Source organism: Euwallacea fornicatus, chromosome 11 (genome assembly GCF_040115645.1).
Source record: "Euwallacea fornicatus isolate EFF26 chromosome 11, ASM4011564v1, whole genome shotgun sequence".
NCBI classification, from domain to species: domain Eukaryota; kingdom Metazoa; phylum Arthropoda; class Insecta; order Coleoptera; family Curculionidae; genus Euwallacea; species Euwallacea fornicatus.
In genome coordinates, this window is record NC_089551.1 from 3,086,679 (window position 1) to 3,107,321 (window position 20,643).

Consider the following 20,643-nt stretch of genomic DNA (forward strand, 5'->3'; position numbering starts at 1 on the left):
CAAATAAGGGGCATTCTTCCCATTATTAATTTTTTCTTTATTTTTATTGCGATATATCCAACGATTTGATAGCTTAGGATTAGTTTCCTTACTTTTATCCGACCTTTCCTCGTAAATTATTCTATTGTTCATTTCTGCTCTCAGCGATATTCAACACATTATTGTGTTAAAAACTTTTCTAGTTTGTTAATTAAATACTTTTGTAAAAATATTTGATTCGCTTCCAAGTTAGTAAAAATATGCACTACCGCTCAAAAGTGTTTGGGTATCCTCATTTTATCGTGTTGTTTAAGCAAAAAGATAATGTAAATATCCCCTTTGAATACATTTAACTACGTCTCTGTATTATCACAGTATTTTTTCACAATAATATTGCAATTAATATTAGTGTGAAGACGTTAAAAAAAAACGCAGGTGTAGCAGCAACTTAAAACGATTCAGAGGGAAAATTTGGATTTGCTTCTGTTTTGATATTCCACCTAATGATAATAACGTTGCGTTGTTGACGATTTGGAATAATACATCGAAATTAAAGTCAATGTGCTTACGATTTTGCAGTGATGAAGTCGTGTATTAAATAAAGTGTAAAAATTGTTTAAAATAATGTCTAAAGGAGGAAACTGACCATCGAAACACGTGCGCTTTTAGGGGATTACCGCAGGAGTGGTAAAAGCCACCGACAAATTGCCGGAGAATTGCGTTTAGTTCACATCACCGTTGATTACATCGTAAAAAAAATATAAAAAAAAAACTGCTTATATTGTAAACAAACAACGAACTGACAGACCAAGAACGACTACATCTGCAGATGATCGTGCAATGGCACTGATTATTGAGAGAAACAGACGTAAAACTGCTCCAGAGAGTACCGCAGAAATAAATATTACACGGTCAAAGCCAGTTAGTGTTTCAACGGTAAAACGTCGCCTGCAGGAATATGGTCTTCATGGATGAATAGCTATGAAGAAACCTCTCTTACGCAATCGAAATAAACAAAAGCGACTTCAGTGAGTCCGGAAACTTCAACGTTGGACGATAGAATATTGAAACAAAGCGGTATGGACAGACGAGTCGAAATTTTATTTCTTCAATTTGCGAAGGCCTCTGTTTGTTCGTAGATCGGTGGGTGCACGTGCAAGAGGAGAGTGTCTCCCTGTCTACTGTTAAACACGGAGGTGGTTCAGTCATGATTTGGGGCTGTTTTGCTGGCACAACTGTGGAGTGGCATCGTGAGAATCGAAGGGATTTTGAGAAAAGAAGGATTCCGCGACATTTTGGAAGCCGATGCAATACCTTCTGGATTAATGCTTTTGGGTCAGAATTTCGCGTTACAACAAGACAATGACCCGAAACACACATCTAAATTATGCGAGGGATATTCACACAATTTAGAAATGGAAGGTATTGTTAAATTAATGGCCTGGCCTCCTCAAATTCCGGATTTAAATCCAGTTGAATTATTGTGGGATGAATTAGACAGAAAGGTCCGACAATTGGCCTCCACGTCAATCAACGACTTGTTCAACAATTTAGAAGCGCAGCTTGGGACGAAATAACACCTGAAATTTTGGAAAAAAATCGTGGCGAGGGCGCACCGATTACACGATTCAATTATTCAATGGTGGACATATACAGTCAGTCACATAAGCTATGTGGAGCAGGCAAACTCCAATTATTTCATAGTTAGAATGATGATTAAAAATATAGTTTTAAATTGTTCAAACCCTCTCATAAATTATCATTATTATTGGTAATTAAAAATTTAAGTTTCGATTAACAGGGTGGAAAAAAAATTATATTAAAATTTCCGATCTCAAAAAAGTGAACAAACAGCAGAGAAGTTTTATTATACTTAGAAAAAAAACGATGAAAAGACAAATTAATATTTTATTGGCCCACTTTCTAAATCTAAAATTGCTCACAACCTTCTGGGCATTGTTGAAACCAAAGTTCTGGCAATATCTGGGGTAAAATTTCACTCCAAACCCAAGTTAATGCTCTTTTTAGCGATTCTTTCTCCAAAATTTCGTAATTTCACACCCTTCGTTCTATTTCGTTCCATAGACATTCGATAGGGTTCCTATCTGGCGACAATGGATGCGAATTAAGTTGCTTGGACACGTTGGAAAGGAGCCATTTTTCGACAACCAGGGCGGTATATTGGGTATCGTTGCCTTGTTGGAATATCCATTGAATTTCTAATCCCAAACTAAAGACTGTAGATTAATTATCACCCAAAATTTGGAGATACTTTTGATGGTCCATTACACCTTCAATGAAAATAAATTTCCCACACAAGCCGTAGACACTGAGCCCCGATCATTACATTGTCTCCGTCATGTTTGACTTCGGGTAACAAGTTTTCAAGTTTCAGCTCTTCATTAGTTTTTCGCCATATTTTTCCTTTACCATCGGAACCAAAAACAATGTTCTTACTTTCATCGATAAATATTACCGAACTCCAAGACTCAAGGCCCTTTTCTAAATATTTGTTCGCAATTTCTTAGCGGTTTCTTCTATTTTGCTGGGAGATCAGGAACTTTTTCCTAGAAACCCTTCCATGAAATCTCTTTGATCTCAGAAGTCTTCTTATAGTTTCAGCACTGAAACGTTTACCAGTTTTCTTACGAGCTTGATCAACCAATTTCGGAGCACTCATTTTTTAGGTTTAATGCAATTTTTTTTAACAACATTCCGAATATCGCGCGGTATAGTTTTTTTTAACGTTCAGATCGGGGTTTATTATTAGTTGAAATTGTTAAATTAAAGTTTTTTCTGATGTGCACTGTAGAACGAGCTAATTTAACATTTTTTGCTATGTTACCATGAGATTTTCCTTCATTTCATAATGAAAATATTAATTTTTTTAATTTATTTTACAATTTCTCTTCGCACCACGATGTTAGAGACTCAAAATTCGATTTAATGTGTTTTATTGAATATTTTACATTAGACTGAAATATCGTTTGTGCATATTTTTGCGATAAAAATCCATAAAGCCCAAAAAAAGTTGTAGTTGATGTGGTATTTTTGCTGTATGTTCAGTTTTGTGAGATCGAAAATTTGGAAATAATTTTTTTTTGTTTCAACCTATTAATGGAAACTCAAACTTTTAACTACCAATTTAATCGTTTACGAGAGGGTTTCAACATATTTAAAAATATCTTTTGGATGATGATTCTAACAATGAAATAATACGAGTTTGCAGATGTACTTAGACTTTTGTGACTGACTGCAGAAGAAGCGTCCCGTTAAACATACGAAGTATATCTTTACTTGTCTTATATGTTTTGAGTTAATTAACATTTATACAAGATTAGCGAATAAAAAATTCTATTTTTTCACGAATTTTGACGCCAATTCTTATATGAAGAATAGGTGCCTAAATACTTTTTCGCGGTAGTGCATGTGCGTATTGAAAAACCTCCTTAGTTTTGTCCATTGGTGTATGTATCAAAAATATATTGTAATATGTGTTTCGGTTAATAATGTCGATTTTGCTAAGAGATTGTGTTACCGATTAATTTGTTAATATAAACTAATGATATCGATAACGTCTTGAAACGTAGATGTACCACGTTCAAAGCCGGTTCGCTATTAATTGCCGCTGTGCGATAAACATAGCTTTCACAGCTTTGAATATAGTGTGTTTCATACCAGCTATAGACGTTTTGCAGGTACGTTTAATAAAATTTTTTCGATAAAAAAAAAACAGCTGCCTGAAGTAATCGATAAGCGTATGGTGAACATACTTTATCCCAAAAAAATTCTGAACGATGGTTTAACCATTTTAAAAGTGGCGATTTTGATATAAAAGAGAAGGAACGACTAGGACGGGCAGTCTAAGAAATTTTATGGTGCAGATTTGCAAGAATTACTAAACAAAGGCCCCACTCAAACGTTGGAACAATTAGCAGAAACCTGGAATGCCGCCCAGTCCACCACTCCCAGACGTTTACACGTCGTTTGGAAAAATTCAGAAAGAAGGGAAATGGGTGCCACATACACAGTGGTCAGCAAAAGTATTTATAGACCTTTAAAGTTGTTAAACGAAATTGAATAACAGAACGATCGGTATATTGCAACATTATCTAATTAATTTTGTTATAAACGTCAACATGCAGCAACAAATCTACAATAATTTTCTTTGCTAAATCATACTGTTTATAAGCACTACTGCAAAATGTCCGCTAATATATCGTTAAATTAGACCGCAAAAGTATTCATACATAAAGTAATTAATTAGAAATAATATTATATATATATATATATATATATATATATATAGAAATAATAATATGAATATTTTGTCGCATCGATGATCTCTATTAAGTACGAAGGAATCGATCCGACCAAGTTTCGTGTCACAGAAGGATCAATCTTTAACAATTCTCGTTGCAAAATTCTTTCTAAGTAATTTTTGTTGCTTATTTCGCGTTTTCCGATTCGTTTCTCCAATTCATACCATAAATATTTTATGGGATTGATGTCTGGCGATTGGGGTGGAGCCTGAACAACATTTGGTGTGGTTTATACTGACCATTCCTGAACAATTTTCGCCGAGTGTTTCGGGTCATTGTCGCGGTGAAATTAATAAATTCGAGGCATGTTTAGTTTTTCAGCGCTCTGTTTCAGATTGGTTTTTTGAAACATTTAAATAAACCACTTTATTTCTAATCTCTGGTATGATTACTAAGTTTCCCACTCCATTGGCCGACATGCAGCCCCACATCATGCAACAATCTGGTAGGATATTTATATATTGTTTTGCAAACTTTAAACGTTTTTGATTATTTTTCGATAATAAAAGATTTCTTTCTAGCCACCCTTGAACAGTATCCACCTTTTTTTTTTAATCTTTTGTACAGTATCGGGGGTTATTTTTTTTGTAAACATTTCTTCAACCCTTTAAGCTGAATATATTTATTCTTGGATTCTGTTGGATTTTTCCTACAATTTTCCTCCCTTCTCTAGCGGTAATTTGTCTTGATCGTCCTGTTCGTTTGCGATTAACAACGGAGTTTTCATTTTCAAACTCTTTGACAATGCTCTGAACAGTTGCAGCACTTCTATTAACCGTTTGCCCTATTTCTCGACATGATTCGTTTTATTTATGTAACCTTTATTATATATTATTATTTCTCTTTCAACAATTGTCGTTTCTCCCAGTTTTCGACCCATTACGTTTTAAAACAATTATTTTTTAGTTTAATTCCTGATCTAATACTCACATTCACTTGCTATTACCACCTTGAATAATTTAGCAATAAATATTCGTAGATACGATCGCTTCCCTTGCATGTTCAGACTTGTTTTTGTGTGTTGACGCAAATGTTTGAATAATTTTGCGGGCTAATTTTATGACATATTTGTAAACATTTCGCAATAGTACTTACAAGCAGTATGATTTAGTAAAAATATATATTATTTATGAGTTGTTTTCATGTTGCCGTTTAGAAAAAAAGTAATTAGATCATGTCAGAAAACAGGGTCAATCGGGGTAAATGTAAATGACACTAAAAATATAAAAATTCGAGCATCAGCACTTGAAAAAGAGCGCAAAATCGTTTACTCCACCTCTTTACCCTGCGTGCCCATTTAGTTTTTTATTTTGTCATCGTGTTTTTACAAATTTTTTTCACTACATTTGCGACTCTACATTTGTCAGTACTTGCTGATTTAGTATTGTGAGAATTTTTTTTCTTTCGAATCCATATTTTACAAGCTAAGTCTACTTCATGAACTGCAATATGAATAAAGTATTGTTTTTAACAATAAATAGTTGAAATATGCATTTTTTTTTTAATTTTTACAAAAATATTTACAATTATCTCAAGGTTTTGTGTTTGTGGGATAAATGTGAGCGAGTTTTTGGGGGTAAATGTAAAAAAACTTTGGGAGTTACTTTAAGTGCAAAAACACGATCTAATTCGCAACCAAAACAATTTTAATTCACTTAAATGGATCTTAATTTATTACAGCGTTTACCAAGTCACGTAATTATGTTAAAAAAAGGGAAAGAGACACTTATATTCTGCAGAACACCTAGCGCATGCTGTTGAAGATATCATTAACCGAAATAAGATTTATCGTGAAGCAGAAATCTATTATAGAGTGCCGGAAGCTATTATCTATAAGAGAATAAAAAGAAGAAAAACTTCCATGAACGTTAGTAGATCGGGTCGTGGGCAAGTTTTTTCGGCAGATATAGAAAAAAAATTGCCAAGTGTTTGATAGCAAAATCGAGAATGGGTCTTCCATGCGACAAAGTAGAGCTGCGGCAATTGGTTGGAGAATATGTGAAGGCTAAAGTATTAAAGACCCCTTTTAACCTTTCGTTGGTAACGTATGGTCTGTGAGATCGACAAATGTTGTGTATTTACCCTCCTACTAGTACCTTTCTACATCAGGAGCCTCACGAAAAAACAGTATTCGCATGCATACGGTTTTCACCATAGACATGGTAATAGTCTGAAAGACCGAGGTTACAATGTGCGCTATACAGGACGTCCCAAAATGCCACGAGATACCACTGATCCCTTCTAAATGATGAGAACTACGAGGTTACTTAAATTAGAGAAAATGTATCAAATTTGGGGCTAGTTAATATTCGAAACAGTATTACCAACTTTTTCTTATTTTCCGACATATTGGGAAAAATTTTTAAAATGCCACAATTTAATTTTCATACAAAAGTTTGAAAGTTTTTTGGGCTCTTCATGTATGCAATTTTCTAAATTTTATAGTTTGCTTAGTTTTCGAAAAAAAAAACATATACAATTTGTATAATCTTAATTCACTCAAATTTAGAACAATTTCGAAACTAAGGTTTAGCGCAGGACAAAACGATTTTTTTAAGCCGGTTTCACAGACCGATGATACCGTTTATGTCAAAATAAATCACGTTCCCGATAGAGGGTTAAAGATGGGATCCCTAGCGAGGATTGGTATTACTCTTTCATGAAGAGGAGTCCTAACCTGTCTCTATCCTGTGATTTAATTAAAAGCCACACGAATCTTGTATAAATTTTTGTCATTTGTGCGAGTGCAGGGGAGTACTTAAATAATTATTTATTATTAATAAAATTTATCAGATTGCATTTGCATCAATAACGATTTACAATACCCCGACAGGTCAGGGGCAATTGTAAACACGAATATGGTAGAATAAATAAACTGTTTTACAAATATATTGGTTTTATACAAAACAAAACTCATCGTTACCTTAACGAACTTATTTATATTCTAATTTATAATTAACAAAAAGTTATTTAAATACAAAAACCAAATTGTAATTTTAAAAGTGTGAAAACCGTTCGCATTTACCTTAATCGACCCCACTGGTCGTATTGTTGTTTAATTTTCTTTAACAGCGTTACAGATGTATGAATAATTTTGCTGACCACTGTAAATTAAAAGAACGAGACACCGAAAGGCGAAAAACCATTTGTGAAGTTTTGCTTGCCAGGCGGAAGCCAAAGGAGCTTTTTACATCGAGTCATCACACGTGATGAGAAAGTGATGAGAAGTGGATTTATTTTGACAGCCCAAAACGCAAAAAACCATGGGTAGATCCAGGCCAACCATTAACATCACAACCAGTGGAAAAGTCTTCCTGTGTGTTTGGGGGAGGTAATAGGGAACTTGTGCTTTACGAGTTGCCGGAGCCCGGTGAAACGATTACTGCCGATCGATGCCGAAAACAATTGATACAATTAAACCGAGCACCGAGGGAGAAAAGGCCAGAATATGCCCAAAGACACGACATAATTATTTTTCGACAGGATAATGCTGGACCTCGTTTCGAAAAATCCGCAAAAAAGTATTCGGAAAACGTTACATGGGACGTCCTACCCCACTCGCCATACTCCGCGGATTTAGCCCCTTCGGACCACCATTTATTTCGATCAATGCAACGGAACAACACTTCCATCCTTACGAAGAGACCAAAATTTCGCTTGATAATTAGTTGACCTCAAGAGGTAAAAAAATTCTGTTCTCACGGAGCTCATCCTTTGACGGAAAGATGGGGAAGAGTCATAGCGAACGGCGGGCAATATTTCGATTATTAACATAATCGATTTGATCATAGAAATAATCGTTTGAATTTTGCAAAAGAATCGACATTATTAACCGAAACACTTGTTATTATAATAAACAATTATCCGATGTACCCTTCAACCGCTTGAAAACGTATCGACATTAAAGCGAACAAAGAAATCTACACAGATTGTCTTGAGTACAGAGTGAAAGACAAACAATCGCGGAAATCGATATCTGAAAGCTGCAGCAGCAGGAGCGACTCTGTGCTTGTTAAAGTTATTAAAACTCAAACGTTTACAAACTCCTAAAAGCACATACTAACTTAATAAAGCTACTAGAGTACGTAAAACAAATAGTCTCGTGTATTTAATCTGGCTAATGTCCCGGAAAGGGGTTGCAACAGCGCCGTTAGAGCATCAGCGGAATGAGTTTTAATGTTACGTTGAAAATGTCTTAATGGCCGAGGCTTTCCCGACGACAACTTCGTATTTATCAAATCCGAGGACCAAATGGAATCCATAAAATAATAAAATAGCCCGACTGAGGAAGTTTTATGCTTTGTCTCTGGACTGGGTGTCCTAAGGGAATCGATCGGGCCTGTCGGCACGTTGTAGTCTACGACCGATCTCCTAGGACAATACCTTGATTGAATATAAAATTGGTTTTCCACTGTTGCAGTTTCAGCGCTATATTTTAGAAAATACCCGGGGAAACCCGAAGGGATGTCAAACAAACCAAAATGGCGCATCGGCAACATTAATTAATGGCTTTTTGATTAGAAGCTTGTTCATTATACGTAATTCATTCCAGGCAGCTCGATTTTGTGTGACATTAATGCATTTGCATAGGGCCGGCCACCATTATTATTATTATCATTATTATTATTATTATTATTATTATTATTATTATTATTATTATTATTATTATTATTCCATCGGGTGGGCTAATAATCCGCAACACCACTGTTTCAAAAATTGGACAGGGAAGTACCCACCCTTGTTTCACTTACGGCAAAGCAAATAACAGTTGTTTATTTAATAGGTTTACCTTGGAGCGGAGTTGGGTTTTGTTGCGAGAATCGTTCTATTTTTCGTTATTTACTTTAAATGAAGTTTGCTTGTTCTAAGTTCTGGCTCGGAAAATCCATTCCGAATGTTTTGTCTTCAAAAATAAAATCTATGATTTGCGGAAAATGGGGTAGTCACTGCTTGACTTCATTTTCGAGACATTTGACTCGACTTGAAATCCATGAATAATCATAAAAACCTCAAAAATTCGACAATGCTCGAAGTTTACGGCGAATCCGTTCGGGGTCAATGGGTCGTGGAGGGAGCATCTTTGGGAACTTTTACGGCTTTTAGAAGGTTAAGTGCTGCAGCTACAGGGCGAAGCCGCAAGATGCGACGCGACAACGGTCAAAACTAAAACAAACTTCGGCGATTCGCCCTTTTAAACGCTGGACGTACTGGACGAGGAGGCTTGAACTACCAAGTAACCATGAAATCTACGATTTTAGGCCTACAGAAATTCGGCAAAATTCTCAATTTGCTCTAAGTCTTCAATCCCTATCCGAAGACGTTCCTAATAAAAGTACTTCTATTCGATTTCAGTATGAGCCTCTTCAGAGCGTCAGCGGCACCAATGGGCTTCAGCACGTGGTCCTGTACGAGTGTCAAGATAACCCTGTGGTGGAAAAACTGGCGGACACCCCCGGGAGACAGTGCCATGAGGCCCATTCCCAGCCCTTCATGTGCAACACCGTAGTGGCCAGCTGGGCTAAAGGTTCTGAGGGATTCAGTTTTCCTCCTGAGGCCGGTTACCCTCTGGATTCGACCAACAAGTATGGTTCCCTCATCTAAGTATATTCCCGAACCTGATCATTACTAAAATTTTAGGTACTACCTCATGGAAACCCACTACACAGTCCCGATGGATGGAAACGTGGGCTCAATAGATGGATCAGGGTTGAGGCTGTTTTACATCCCGCAGCTGCGCGAATATGACGCCGGAGTACTCTCCATTGGAATGGACCCCAACTGGCGCCATATCATCCCCCCGGGTCAAAACCGAGTAATTTCCTCGGGACACTGCGTGTCTGATTGTACCAAACAAGCCTTCCCCCATGGCGGGATCAACATGTTCGCGATAGTGATGAAAACGCACAAGATTGGTAAACAGGTGGCTTTGAAGCACTTGCGTGGTAACGTGGAACTACCCCCGGTGGCTAGTGACGATAACGTGGATTCGGACTATCAAGAGTACCGAAAACTCGAAGTGCCAGTGCGAATTCTGCCGGGTGATCATATGATAACGGAGTGCACGTATAATAGTTCGGGGAGAAGTGCCATTACGCTGGGGGGGTTGACCAGCAGGGAGGAAACGTGTCTGGTCATGGGGTTGTATTATCCGAGGCAGAAGTCATTAGCTGCGTGTCATAGTTTGCCTAGTTTGCCGACAGTGTTGCATTCGTTGGGGATCCAGGAACTTAGTCCGTAAGTATTTGTTGTGTTAATATGTCATTCGATAACTTCGCCTTTTGAGACCTTGTTCAAATGAGCAAGCCCGAACTAACCCAAAGTGTCTTTACGTATTTTAAAAGTAGAATTAATAATGGGGAGTTCAAGTATACAGGTTGATTTATACATGGAGTACCGAAATTTGAAGGGAATATTTTTCGCGAAGATGTTGGAAAACGTCAAATATTGTTCTAAGTTGTGCACTTTTTGACACATCAAGGTTTCCCACGCAGTAGGTAAATTTACATATTAATTTTTTTATGTATATTGTTACATGTTTTAAATAATTTCAGAAATTCTAAACATATTTCACATAGCACACAAATATTTAAAATAATAATTAAAAAAAAATTCCATCGTTATTGGAATATTTGAGCTGTATTGCAATTGCTGCTAGATCGCTTGACCTTACCCATGTGGATTTTTATCTATGGGGTTACCGGAAAATAACTACAACATAGAAACTTAAAAAATAAAATGACTCCAAAAGCTCAACGAATACCTCCTCAAATGATAAAAATAGTTCTCGAAGAATTTGAATTGCAGCTTGTCCGGCGTAATTTAATTCAGGTTAGGGCTAGGCCAGCGGGGCACAGTTCGAATATTTGATACATTAGACTATAGTAGTTTATATGGTTATTTTTTTAAACATTAATATCTCCATCGTTATTTTTACTTATCGTATTTTTTTCCGAAAACTTGAATTTAGACAAGGGTATGTTACATAAAATGTGTTCAGACTTCCTTGTAGAACTTAAGTACGTTATAATACAGGGAATTGGGGAAACAACTTTGAAGGAAACGAATGATTAAGAACATGATTTTGAACAAAAAAGTTCCTTATGACAAGGGTCGTAAGTGCAACCGTTCCCCCGAAAAAAAGATCTTTTGAGAATTGGCAACGTCCCGTCGTGTTTATTTCATTTTACCTTCCTAAATAGCCGCATTGACTGGATATGCATTTTTACACGTTTTTTTTTGTGCATCCGATAGATTTTGCAGTTGAAATTTAAACATCATGTGATTATTATTATATTATTTTGAAAAGCCGCTTACCTTTAAATTTTCTAGTCCCCTCTAATTAGCATAACGTGTGACGTCACACACTTTACACCGCCCACGTCATAACGAAAAACACAAATTTGTTACTGTTTTTACCACATTAAATGTTCGAAGTGTCCACCATTCGAGTTCACGCATGCACGACAGCGTTTTAACCAATTTTCCCTTACGCGATGAAAAACTTCCTTTGTCGAACTAAAAGTTTTCTTTTTGGACAACGGTTAGCGCAAATGCGCCCAGTTTCTTCGGAATTTTCTAACGTCCCTTCATGAATCAAAGGCATCTGATGATGCTCACGTAAAGAACGCATTTTCACGTAGGTACTGTTAATAGGTCCGAATAAATTCACGTACTATTAAAAGGACGGTTCTTATCAGCTATCGGGTATTAAGGAATTGCAAAAAATAATCATTACAAAAACAAACGCCGTTTGCTCGGTCACGTTCAGTGCGGCGTTGCCGCTTATGATTACTTTTATTCCTAAGTTGTATTAATATTAGCTATTAAGTTTTAAATTGCTTTTGGCAATGTTATTGCTGAAAGATTTAAAATTTTTTGTTACACGTCAAGCAATCAACATCTATCAGGTGCGTTTTTCATCGTTTCATTGAAATTTTAAGCTTATCATAGCTTTTCGGTTGTCTGCTTTAGCATTTTTTTTTGTAAAAGCCATTAGGTTTTTGACCCCTATTGTACGGAACCTTTTTATTCACGATGTGTAATAATTGGTTAAATTCACGAAAGTTATCGCTTTAACGCCCTGTGCACAGGGGGTTCCGCAACAAAAAAAATAAAAATTACATTTAACTGCTATATGAGTAATCCTGTATACATACCTGTTACGAAAAAACACAACTAAAAACAATATTTGGCGTGTTCCAGCATTTTTATTAAAAATAGTTCCGTCATGTTTTTAACGAATTTATGCGGGACCTTTGGTCCTCTGTATATATCTAACTTTACCTATTTGTGGGTCATCGAGCCTCAGGGAAGAACGTTTTCTTGAAATTTTCGGAAAATCGTCATTCGATCAGTCTTGCATTTGGAGGTCCATAAATCACGATTTTGTAGCGGAACACCCTACATCTTTTTATACAGGGTGTTTCAAAACTTGTGTTGGAAAATGAAGGGTGTGATGGTTTGGCTCGTTATAAGGAAAAGTTCCTATCAACATGGGTCCGAAAACGCACAGCTTTCGAGATACAGGGCGTCAAAAAACAGTTTTATTTTTCAGTTTTTTAACGATATCTCAGGAATGATTTGAGATACAAAAGTCGGATTTCGTACACTAATTATCATTAATATTAGTTACTTTTCGAGCGCCACTTCACTTTTTTCCATCTGCCAGAGGCGGAGATTCTAGGGTTTTGTGAGACCTTTTTGCTCCCAATTTTTACGTCACTGGAAGAATTAAAATCGCAACAATTGGACTACAGGTTTGGTCTCCTGGGTCCGCAAATCTAAATGTTTTAGATTTTTTTTTTATGGGATGACTTAAAAAGTTTATTTTATACTGCACAATTAATACTGTTGATGAACTGAGGAATCGCATTATTGCATCCTACAATACGATCCGCAACGCTCCGGGCTTTTTCGAACGGGTACGTCAGTCACTAAGACGTGGATTGAAGGCCTGCATTATCATAGGAGAAGGCCACTTTTACCAATAGTGCTGATTCTAAAACGCTAATTTTCCAGCGGCGTAAAAATTAGGGGCAAAAAAATCTTATGCAACCCTAAAATCTTCGCCCCGAGCACACTGAAAAAAAGTAGCGCTCCTGAGATATCAGTCAAAAAACTGAAAAATAAAACTGTTCTTTGACACCCTGTATCTCTAAAACGAAACGTTTGCAGACCCATGCTAATAGGAAAATGTTTCTTATAACGAGCCAAAGTGTCACACCTTTCATTTTCCGACACATGTTTTGAAACAGCTTGTGCATTCCGAAAGTGGTGAAGAATTTCGGCATAGAAGCCCCTATACCTATCTCTATTCGTTTTTGAGTTGTAGCGCTTCAACAAAGAGCATTTCAGCACAGTCTGAGTTTTTATGTGGTACTTTTTTTTATTTTGTCTTAAAAAAATGGCGAATTATTATGAGGGCGTATCTATGAGCTTGCGGTCAACAATAGACCTCAAAGAGCCTCTCGTTCGGGAGCTACAAATTTTTAAGTTTGACAGTAAATTGAGCAGATTTACGAGTTTTATCGGTGATGGCTCGAGGCTTTCGTCCATAACTTCCAAGCAATCCTACAAAGTGTTCTCACATTTTGAATATTTCCTGCATACGCGTACGCCACGATCGCGGCCAAAAATAAATCTTCAAGACCTCCCACCGATGTTCTTCTTACTCCATGATAAAGTTGTCTCTCCACTTTCATCGCAATTGAACAAAATCGGTAAACGACTCTCCCATTTCCTTCTGCTGGATATTATGGATATTTGTCCTTCTGCAGACGACCGCACTATATCGTTCTGATTAAGCGGAACTTTAGGGCCCTGACATCGTCCTGACGCTCGTTTCCGATGCGATAAATTCCGTAACGGAAACTCCCTCCGAAACGTATTTATGGAAGTTAAGAAACTTAAACCGCCTGGTGAAATGGAATAAAGAACAAAAGGACTGACTAACGGGATGACGTTCCGAAACGGCATTATCTTCTAGGAGCGGAATGATAAAGCGGCTCTATTAGACAATTGGAACGAATTGCCAGCCAATTTGGGTTAGGAACAGGCACTCGACGAAAGAGGAGCCCAATTGAATGATGCGAATAAGAGTCCTCAAGGTGGTTTTGTTTCGATTCATTTCGGCTCTTCAAAGCTACGTCGTTTTATAAGAGTTTAATGCAGTATTCTACTAATTCAGGGTTCTCTCTTGCAGCGGCTCGAATCCAGTGAGAATAGCGGCCCCCCCGGAATTAGCAGGAATGACTCTGGAATCTAGACTGGTCTCCTACGACTGGGACAATCAGTTCCAAAGCTTCCAGGAGGCCACAATGCGCGGCTCCTTCAAACCAATCTGCTGGACATCGCAGCTCACCCTGCTGCCGGTAAGCCAGAACGTCCGTATGATAGTTTTAATTATCTCTCGCCCCCTTCTTCTGAATGTTAATTGTGGTTGAGTAAACAGAGCTATGATGAATCATTTAGCGGCAGAAAAGTTCAAAGCAAATTTTCCAATTTTACAAAACTTCTGCGATCAGGAAGTTCGTTTTCTACGTCAATAAGGCAACTTTTTAAAAGTTAAAATTACGCTTAGGCAATATTGATATTACAAAGCAAAAGTTGAGGGCTAATTGGAGCCGAAGGCGAAACAAAGGCGCGCCCAAAATCCCTCACCTCTGACGCAACAATTGCGAGACAGCAGTTTCGTTCGGTTCCCTCGGGAATGATGGTTAGACGAGACACCCAACTAAAATGGCTTTAAGTCAGTTTATGCAAAATTGAAACTGTCAGCTGAATTGTAAAATTTAATTTTTGGAGCGACGCAGACGAGACGTGGTTTTAGGTTTCCGTATACACGGAATAGGTTTCAGGCTAATAGGGTTTTGATTGGAAAACTGCATAATGCAGCAGCGAAAAGCCCTTTTATTCATGGTTTAAGGTTCCATTATTTCCCTTTAGGAACTAGATTATGTTTTCGGTAATCTAGAGGATGCAGGCGTCGTATTTGTTTCTGCATTGATGTGTCACTTGAAACATTCATTTAATTTTTAAAAATTAGAAGACGCGATGATGAATTCTGGCCGCGAGTCCTTGTACGGTGGCAGTCCCAGAAGCACACGACCTAACGCTTAAAGGCAAGAAATTGTTAAATTTTACCCCGATTTTCAACGTAGTGTCCCCTTTGAGAATGATACACTTTCCTCGGCAATGTTCTACAGTGGTGTTCAAAAGCAGGTAGACGACCACAATTTTTCAATTAAATCTTGCATGCGGCCTGTTTCCTATGCACGTTTGTTATTTGACGCAAAACACGTTATAAGAACTAATAAACAAATATGGATAAAGTTACTTTATTGTTGATAAAAAAATATATATTTGGAATTCACCTGGTCAAAAGTAGATGGACAATTTAAACATGAAAATGAAAACATAACGATTTCCTTCAAATCGTTTCAAAATTCAATTGGGACATTTTCCAAGGCACCAATACATGGTAAAACACCCATTATTGGCAATGACTGCCTGACATCGACGCGGCATTGATTGAATCAATTTGCTTAATATTGCTGGATGAATATTTTGTCACTTTTCTTGAATTTCAGTAAACAGTTCATCGCAATTTGAATAATTTTTATCTTTCAATTCTTAATCAACAACTTTCCACGAGTTTTCTATTCGGGATTCAGATCGGACGACTGGGAAGGCCACGTCAAAACCGGCACTCTTTCTTCTTCAAGAAATCGTTTATCTAACTTGAAGGAATATTTGGGATCGTTGTCGTGTAGAAAATCGAACCTTAAGGGTGAAGTTTCTTCAACATACGGTAACATAAATTTCTCAAGTGTATCCTTGAACACAAATCTGCAAATGATTCTACTTATTCTATGTAGTAGGCCAATATCAAAACCGCTGAAACATCCCCGTATCATTACCGATCCTCCCCTCCATGCTTAACCGTGGGTCTAGTGTATTTAGGGCTTAATCGCTGACCAGTGGGACGTCTAATGTATTGAATGCCATCGGAATTAAACAAATTGAACTTGGATTCATCGCTCCACCAAACACGTTCCTAATCCCATTTGAGCCAATGAATAAGTTGTGTAGCAAATTCCATTCGGGCCTTCCGATTTTTCTTACTGAAAAGTGTTTTTTTTTCGACCTACGTGCAAATAATTTCTCTTCGACTAATCTTCGTCTTAGAGTCCTTGGGGACACAGAAGCTCCGTAAACTTCCAGCTCAGATCGAATTTTCTCAGAAGACATGAATGAAGCTTTCGAACTAATAATCTTTATCTTCCGCATATCTTTTTTGTTTAGCTCCTTTGATTGTTCAGTTTTTAGTTTCTGGTTAATTGATCGAGTTCTTTAATGTCTTTTTATTATAGCTCCAATAGTGCTTTTGTTAACATCGAACCTGCGGGCAATTTGCATCTGTCGTTCACCCTCACTAAAAGCTTTAACAATTCGCTCTTTTAAATCAGTGAACTCTTTTACACCACGAGGCATATTGTAGACTATGAAGCAAATGCAAATTATGCTAATATTATTCTGATATCTTAAGAATTTTAAGTAAATTCAACTGTTTTTACCACGTCTATCTACTTTTGACCAGGTGAATTCCAAATATTTATATTTTTATTGACAATAAAGTAACTTTATCAACATTTATTTCTTATAACGTATTTTGCGGTAAATAACATACCTGCATAGGAAACAGATCAATTAACATATGTATGATTAAATTTAAAAAATCTGTTTATCTACTTTTGGCCACTGCTGTATATCCTGTTTATAGTAGGAAAGAGTTTTCCAATTGGTCTTAACTACTTCTCCATTATTGGTAAATCTCTTTCTCCCAAGCCATTTTTCCAAGTTTGGAAATAGAGAATAATCCGTCGGGGCTAAATCTGGCGACTAGGGTTGGGCGAGGAAAAAGGTCGAAACCAAGTTGAGTAATTTTGGCCATTGCGGTGACACAAGTATGACCTGGCATGTTGTCTTGATGAAAAAAGACGCTCGTTTTCGACAACTGCGGTCCATTTTCCCTAATTTCTTCGCTCAAATGATACAATAAACTTCTACAGGATTTTCCAACGGCAAGTAGCCACCTTCATTATCTTTCAAACCTGTTTTTTGGATGAAAATTGCCAAGGCATGTCAACAGAAATCGCAAAGGGGACATTTCTTTACACAAAATCCGGATTTCTGTCACCAACCCCTTAGCCGTTGCAGCCATCCCCCCTAAATTTTCGAACGTCACCATATCACGTGTTGCACATCGTTGCAAAGGTTATTTCACAAGGAATGCATTCTACTATTCATTTTGTGTACTCGCATGAAACTGAGACCTGAAAAAATGAAAAACTTTTTGTGTTTATTTTGGTCGAACTGCTGAAAACGGCAATTGTTGTTAAAGTAATTGTAAAGTGACTTCCGTTAACCTCCATGCAATAACACAGACGACTTTGAAAGAGAGCACGAATGTTTGCGGATCTTACGGGGTCAATTGTCGACATTCTTCTATTATTCTCTGTCTAAGGTCTGCAATGCTGGCCCGCTGTGTCGCATACACTTGGGATTTCAAATATCCCCATAAAAAATAATCCAACGGACACGGGTCGGGTGATCTAACCGGCCATTCGATGAGATCACGTCTTCCAACCCATCGTCTAGGAAATCGATTTTTTAAAAATTCACAAACGGGAACCGCATAGTGAGGAGGTGCACCATTTTGATGGAAAACTAGTTCATTTTCAAGCAAATTTTCGACATCTTCCACTAGTTTCATTATGCGTGGATCAGCAGTGGTGTCAAGAAGCTCGAGATAACTAGCGCCATTCAAGTTACCGTTAATGAAAAACGGGCCAACGATGTGTTCTCCTAGAATACCTGCGCAAACATTAAGAGCTTGTGGATATCGCATATTGATTTCCATAAACAAATGCGGATTCATGTTTGACCAATATTTACAATTATGCCTATTGACTTTTCTGGTTTAAAAAAAAACATGTACTCATCGCTGAAACAAATATTGTACAAGTTCAGTTAATTCGATTATTATTTATTTAGATTATTAGACGTAATTTTGCAGAACTCTAGCCTTCGAGCATTGTCGCCTTTATTTAGTTCTTGGTCAAGTCTTATCTTACATGGGTGAAATCGGCGCTTTTTTTTTAATTCTCCGCACACTGCTTGTTAAAACCCGCGACGCATGGGAAAGTTCATTTAAAGACTGATTGTTATCTATTGCAACGTGTCCCAAAACAGCAGTTTCAACAGGTTCATTAATAATTTGTCTGTCTGGTTAATGTTTTTTGTTTGTCCCTGATTCAGTTTTCATTAATTTTTGCATCAACTTTAAAACATACTAATGACCAATGAATTTATCGGGATGAAGTTCATTGAAATCACGAGCTGCGGCTATTATTTTTGAAATAAAAACGCATAATCTCGATTCTTTCGGCAGTGTGAACGGTGTTGACACTTTTAATTCAAAATGAACTGAAAGTTGACCGGCTGAGGTGAAAATAGAAGTTGGAAGAAAAGCATCGGTGCTGCCATCAGCAGTTTAACCAAAATAAACTCAAATAGTTCTAAAACTTTTTATGTCTCAGTTTCATGCGAATACACAAAACGAATAGTAGAATGCATTCCTTGCGAACTAACCTTTGCAGCGATGTGCATCACACGGTATGGTGACATTTGAAAATTTAAAGGGGGTAGCTGTGATGGCCAAAGGGTTAATGACAAAATTTCGGATATGATGTAAAAAGATGTCCCCTTAGCTGCGCGCGTTAACACGTCTTAGCACTTTTCAATCGAAAGATAGTTTTGGGAGGTACCGAGGGTGGCTATTTGTTGTTGCAAAAACCCTGTATAATATTATCCGTTTCTTGTTTTTCCTCTGGGGAACACTCAATAAAAATTATACCACATGCATCTCCAAAGACTGACATCGTCACCTTTCCTGCAGATGAGGCGGTTTTCGCCCCTTTTCGAGCGGATTCTCGCCTTTGGGTCTCTTGTTTTGGCTGCTTTTTCGCCTCAGGTGCGAAATGATGGACCCATGTTTTATCCATGGTTATGGATCGACGTAAAAACTCGACTGTATTGCTGCGAAACTTTACCAAACACCCCCTTGAAACATCCTCACGACGCTGTCTTTGTTCATCTTGCGCACAGCTTTCTCATATTGAATTGTTCGGTTAAAATGCGATTCACAATACTTTTTGAGGTGCCTATAATGTCTGGCAACTCACGCAGTCTTCCAGTCCAATTTTGTCAATGTTCACTAGAATTTCTGGAGTTGTCACCTCATTGGGTCGACCGCTGCGAAGTTCTTCTTGGTTTGCTCGTACGACCGCGTTTGCCACCCAATTTTTTAGAATCGTTAACGAAGGGATACATATTCCCTCAGAGTAGAATCTAACTCTGCTTTGATGTTGGATGGATTAAGACCTCTCAAATGAAGGCATTGAATGACGTATCGACAATCAATTTTCTCCATTTTTATAAAATCTCTAAAAGCATTGACGAAAAACGGCGTCAAAACAAACCCAAATCAATGTAGTGCCTTCAAACTTTAGACGTAAACTTTTTAATTCTTTGTGATAAACGCAAAAAAATCGCCATCTATACGTCAGGTCGGGTATTTCTGAGACCACCTTCGTACCTGTATTTATTGGTTTTCAAGCTATTGAGCCTCCAAAACGAGCTTTTTGCGAAAATTGTTGGGTCGCTTTTCGAGACCAAGAAATCAAATAATTTAAATGGGACACCCTATATACTTTTACATATTCAGAAATTTAAAGGTGTGGTGATGCATACTAATATGCGAGCTTCTATGCTTATCTCTATTCGTCATTGTGCTGTTGAGCCTCAAAGAAGAGCCCTTTTGCAAAATATTCAGAACACATTTGTCCCGCCTTATAAAATGCCTATAATGTTTGGGTACTTAGAATCTATAGTTCATGTAAATATTGAAGGAATTAATCAACACAGTAAGTCGTACAAAAAATGGATCACAGATAAACATGCATTGCGATTACCGTGGTCAAAATGATGCTGAGTGGTCAAAATCACAACCACATTACCTATATACTATTTATACAATCATTCAAAAAACTATTCATACAGCCGGAAAAAAAATTCTGTAAACCGTAATTTTCAACCGATTTTGTTAAAATTTTGTACAATAAAAATTCAAATCTGAACTCAGTTTAAGTGTTTTAGCAAGTTTTGGAAATTTAATTTTTAGAGTGCTTTTCAGGATGTTAAAAAATGCTCCGTTTTGGAAACTTCTTGTGAGTTGCAAATTTTTCAAAAAATGTCTAAATTTCATAATTTTGCGTGAAAA

General features: G+C 37.2%; 2 protein-coding genes across 8 annotated transcripts in view; one reads left to right on the forward strand and one right to left on the reverse strand.

Annotated features, from left to right (window-relative positions):
• Positions 1-20,643, reverse strand: part of LOC136341985 (uncharacterized) — a 185,995-nt gene that overhangs the window by 133,558 nt on the left and 31,794 nt on the right. The window lies entirely within an intron of this gene.
• The window catches only part of olf413, a 66,655-nt gene that overhangs the window by 42,892 nt on the left and 3,120 nt on the right, over positions 1-20,643 (forward strand). The window contains exons 5-7 of the mRNA XM_066287387.1: positions 9,654-9,883; positions 9,939-10,535; positions 14,503-14,671. Coding sequence (XP_066143484.1) covers positions 9,654-9,883; positions 9,939-10,535; positions 14,503-14,671 — 996 coding nt within the window. The remainder of the gene's footprint in view (positions 1-9,653; positions 9,884-9,938; positions 10,536-14,502; positions 14,672-20,643) is intronic.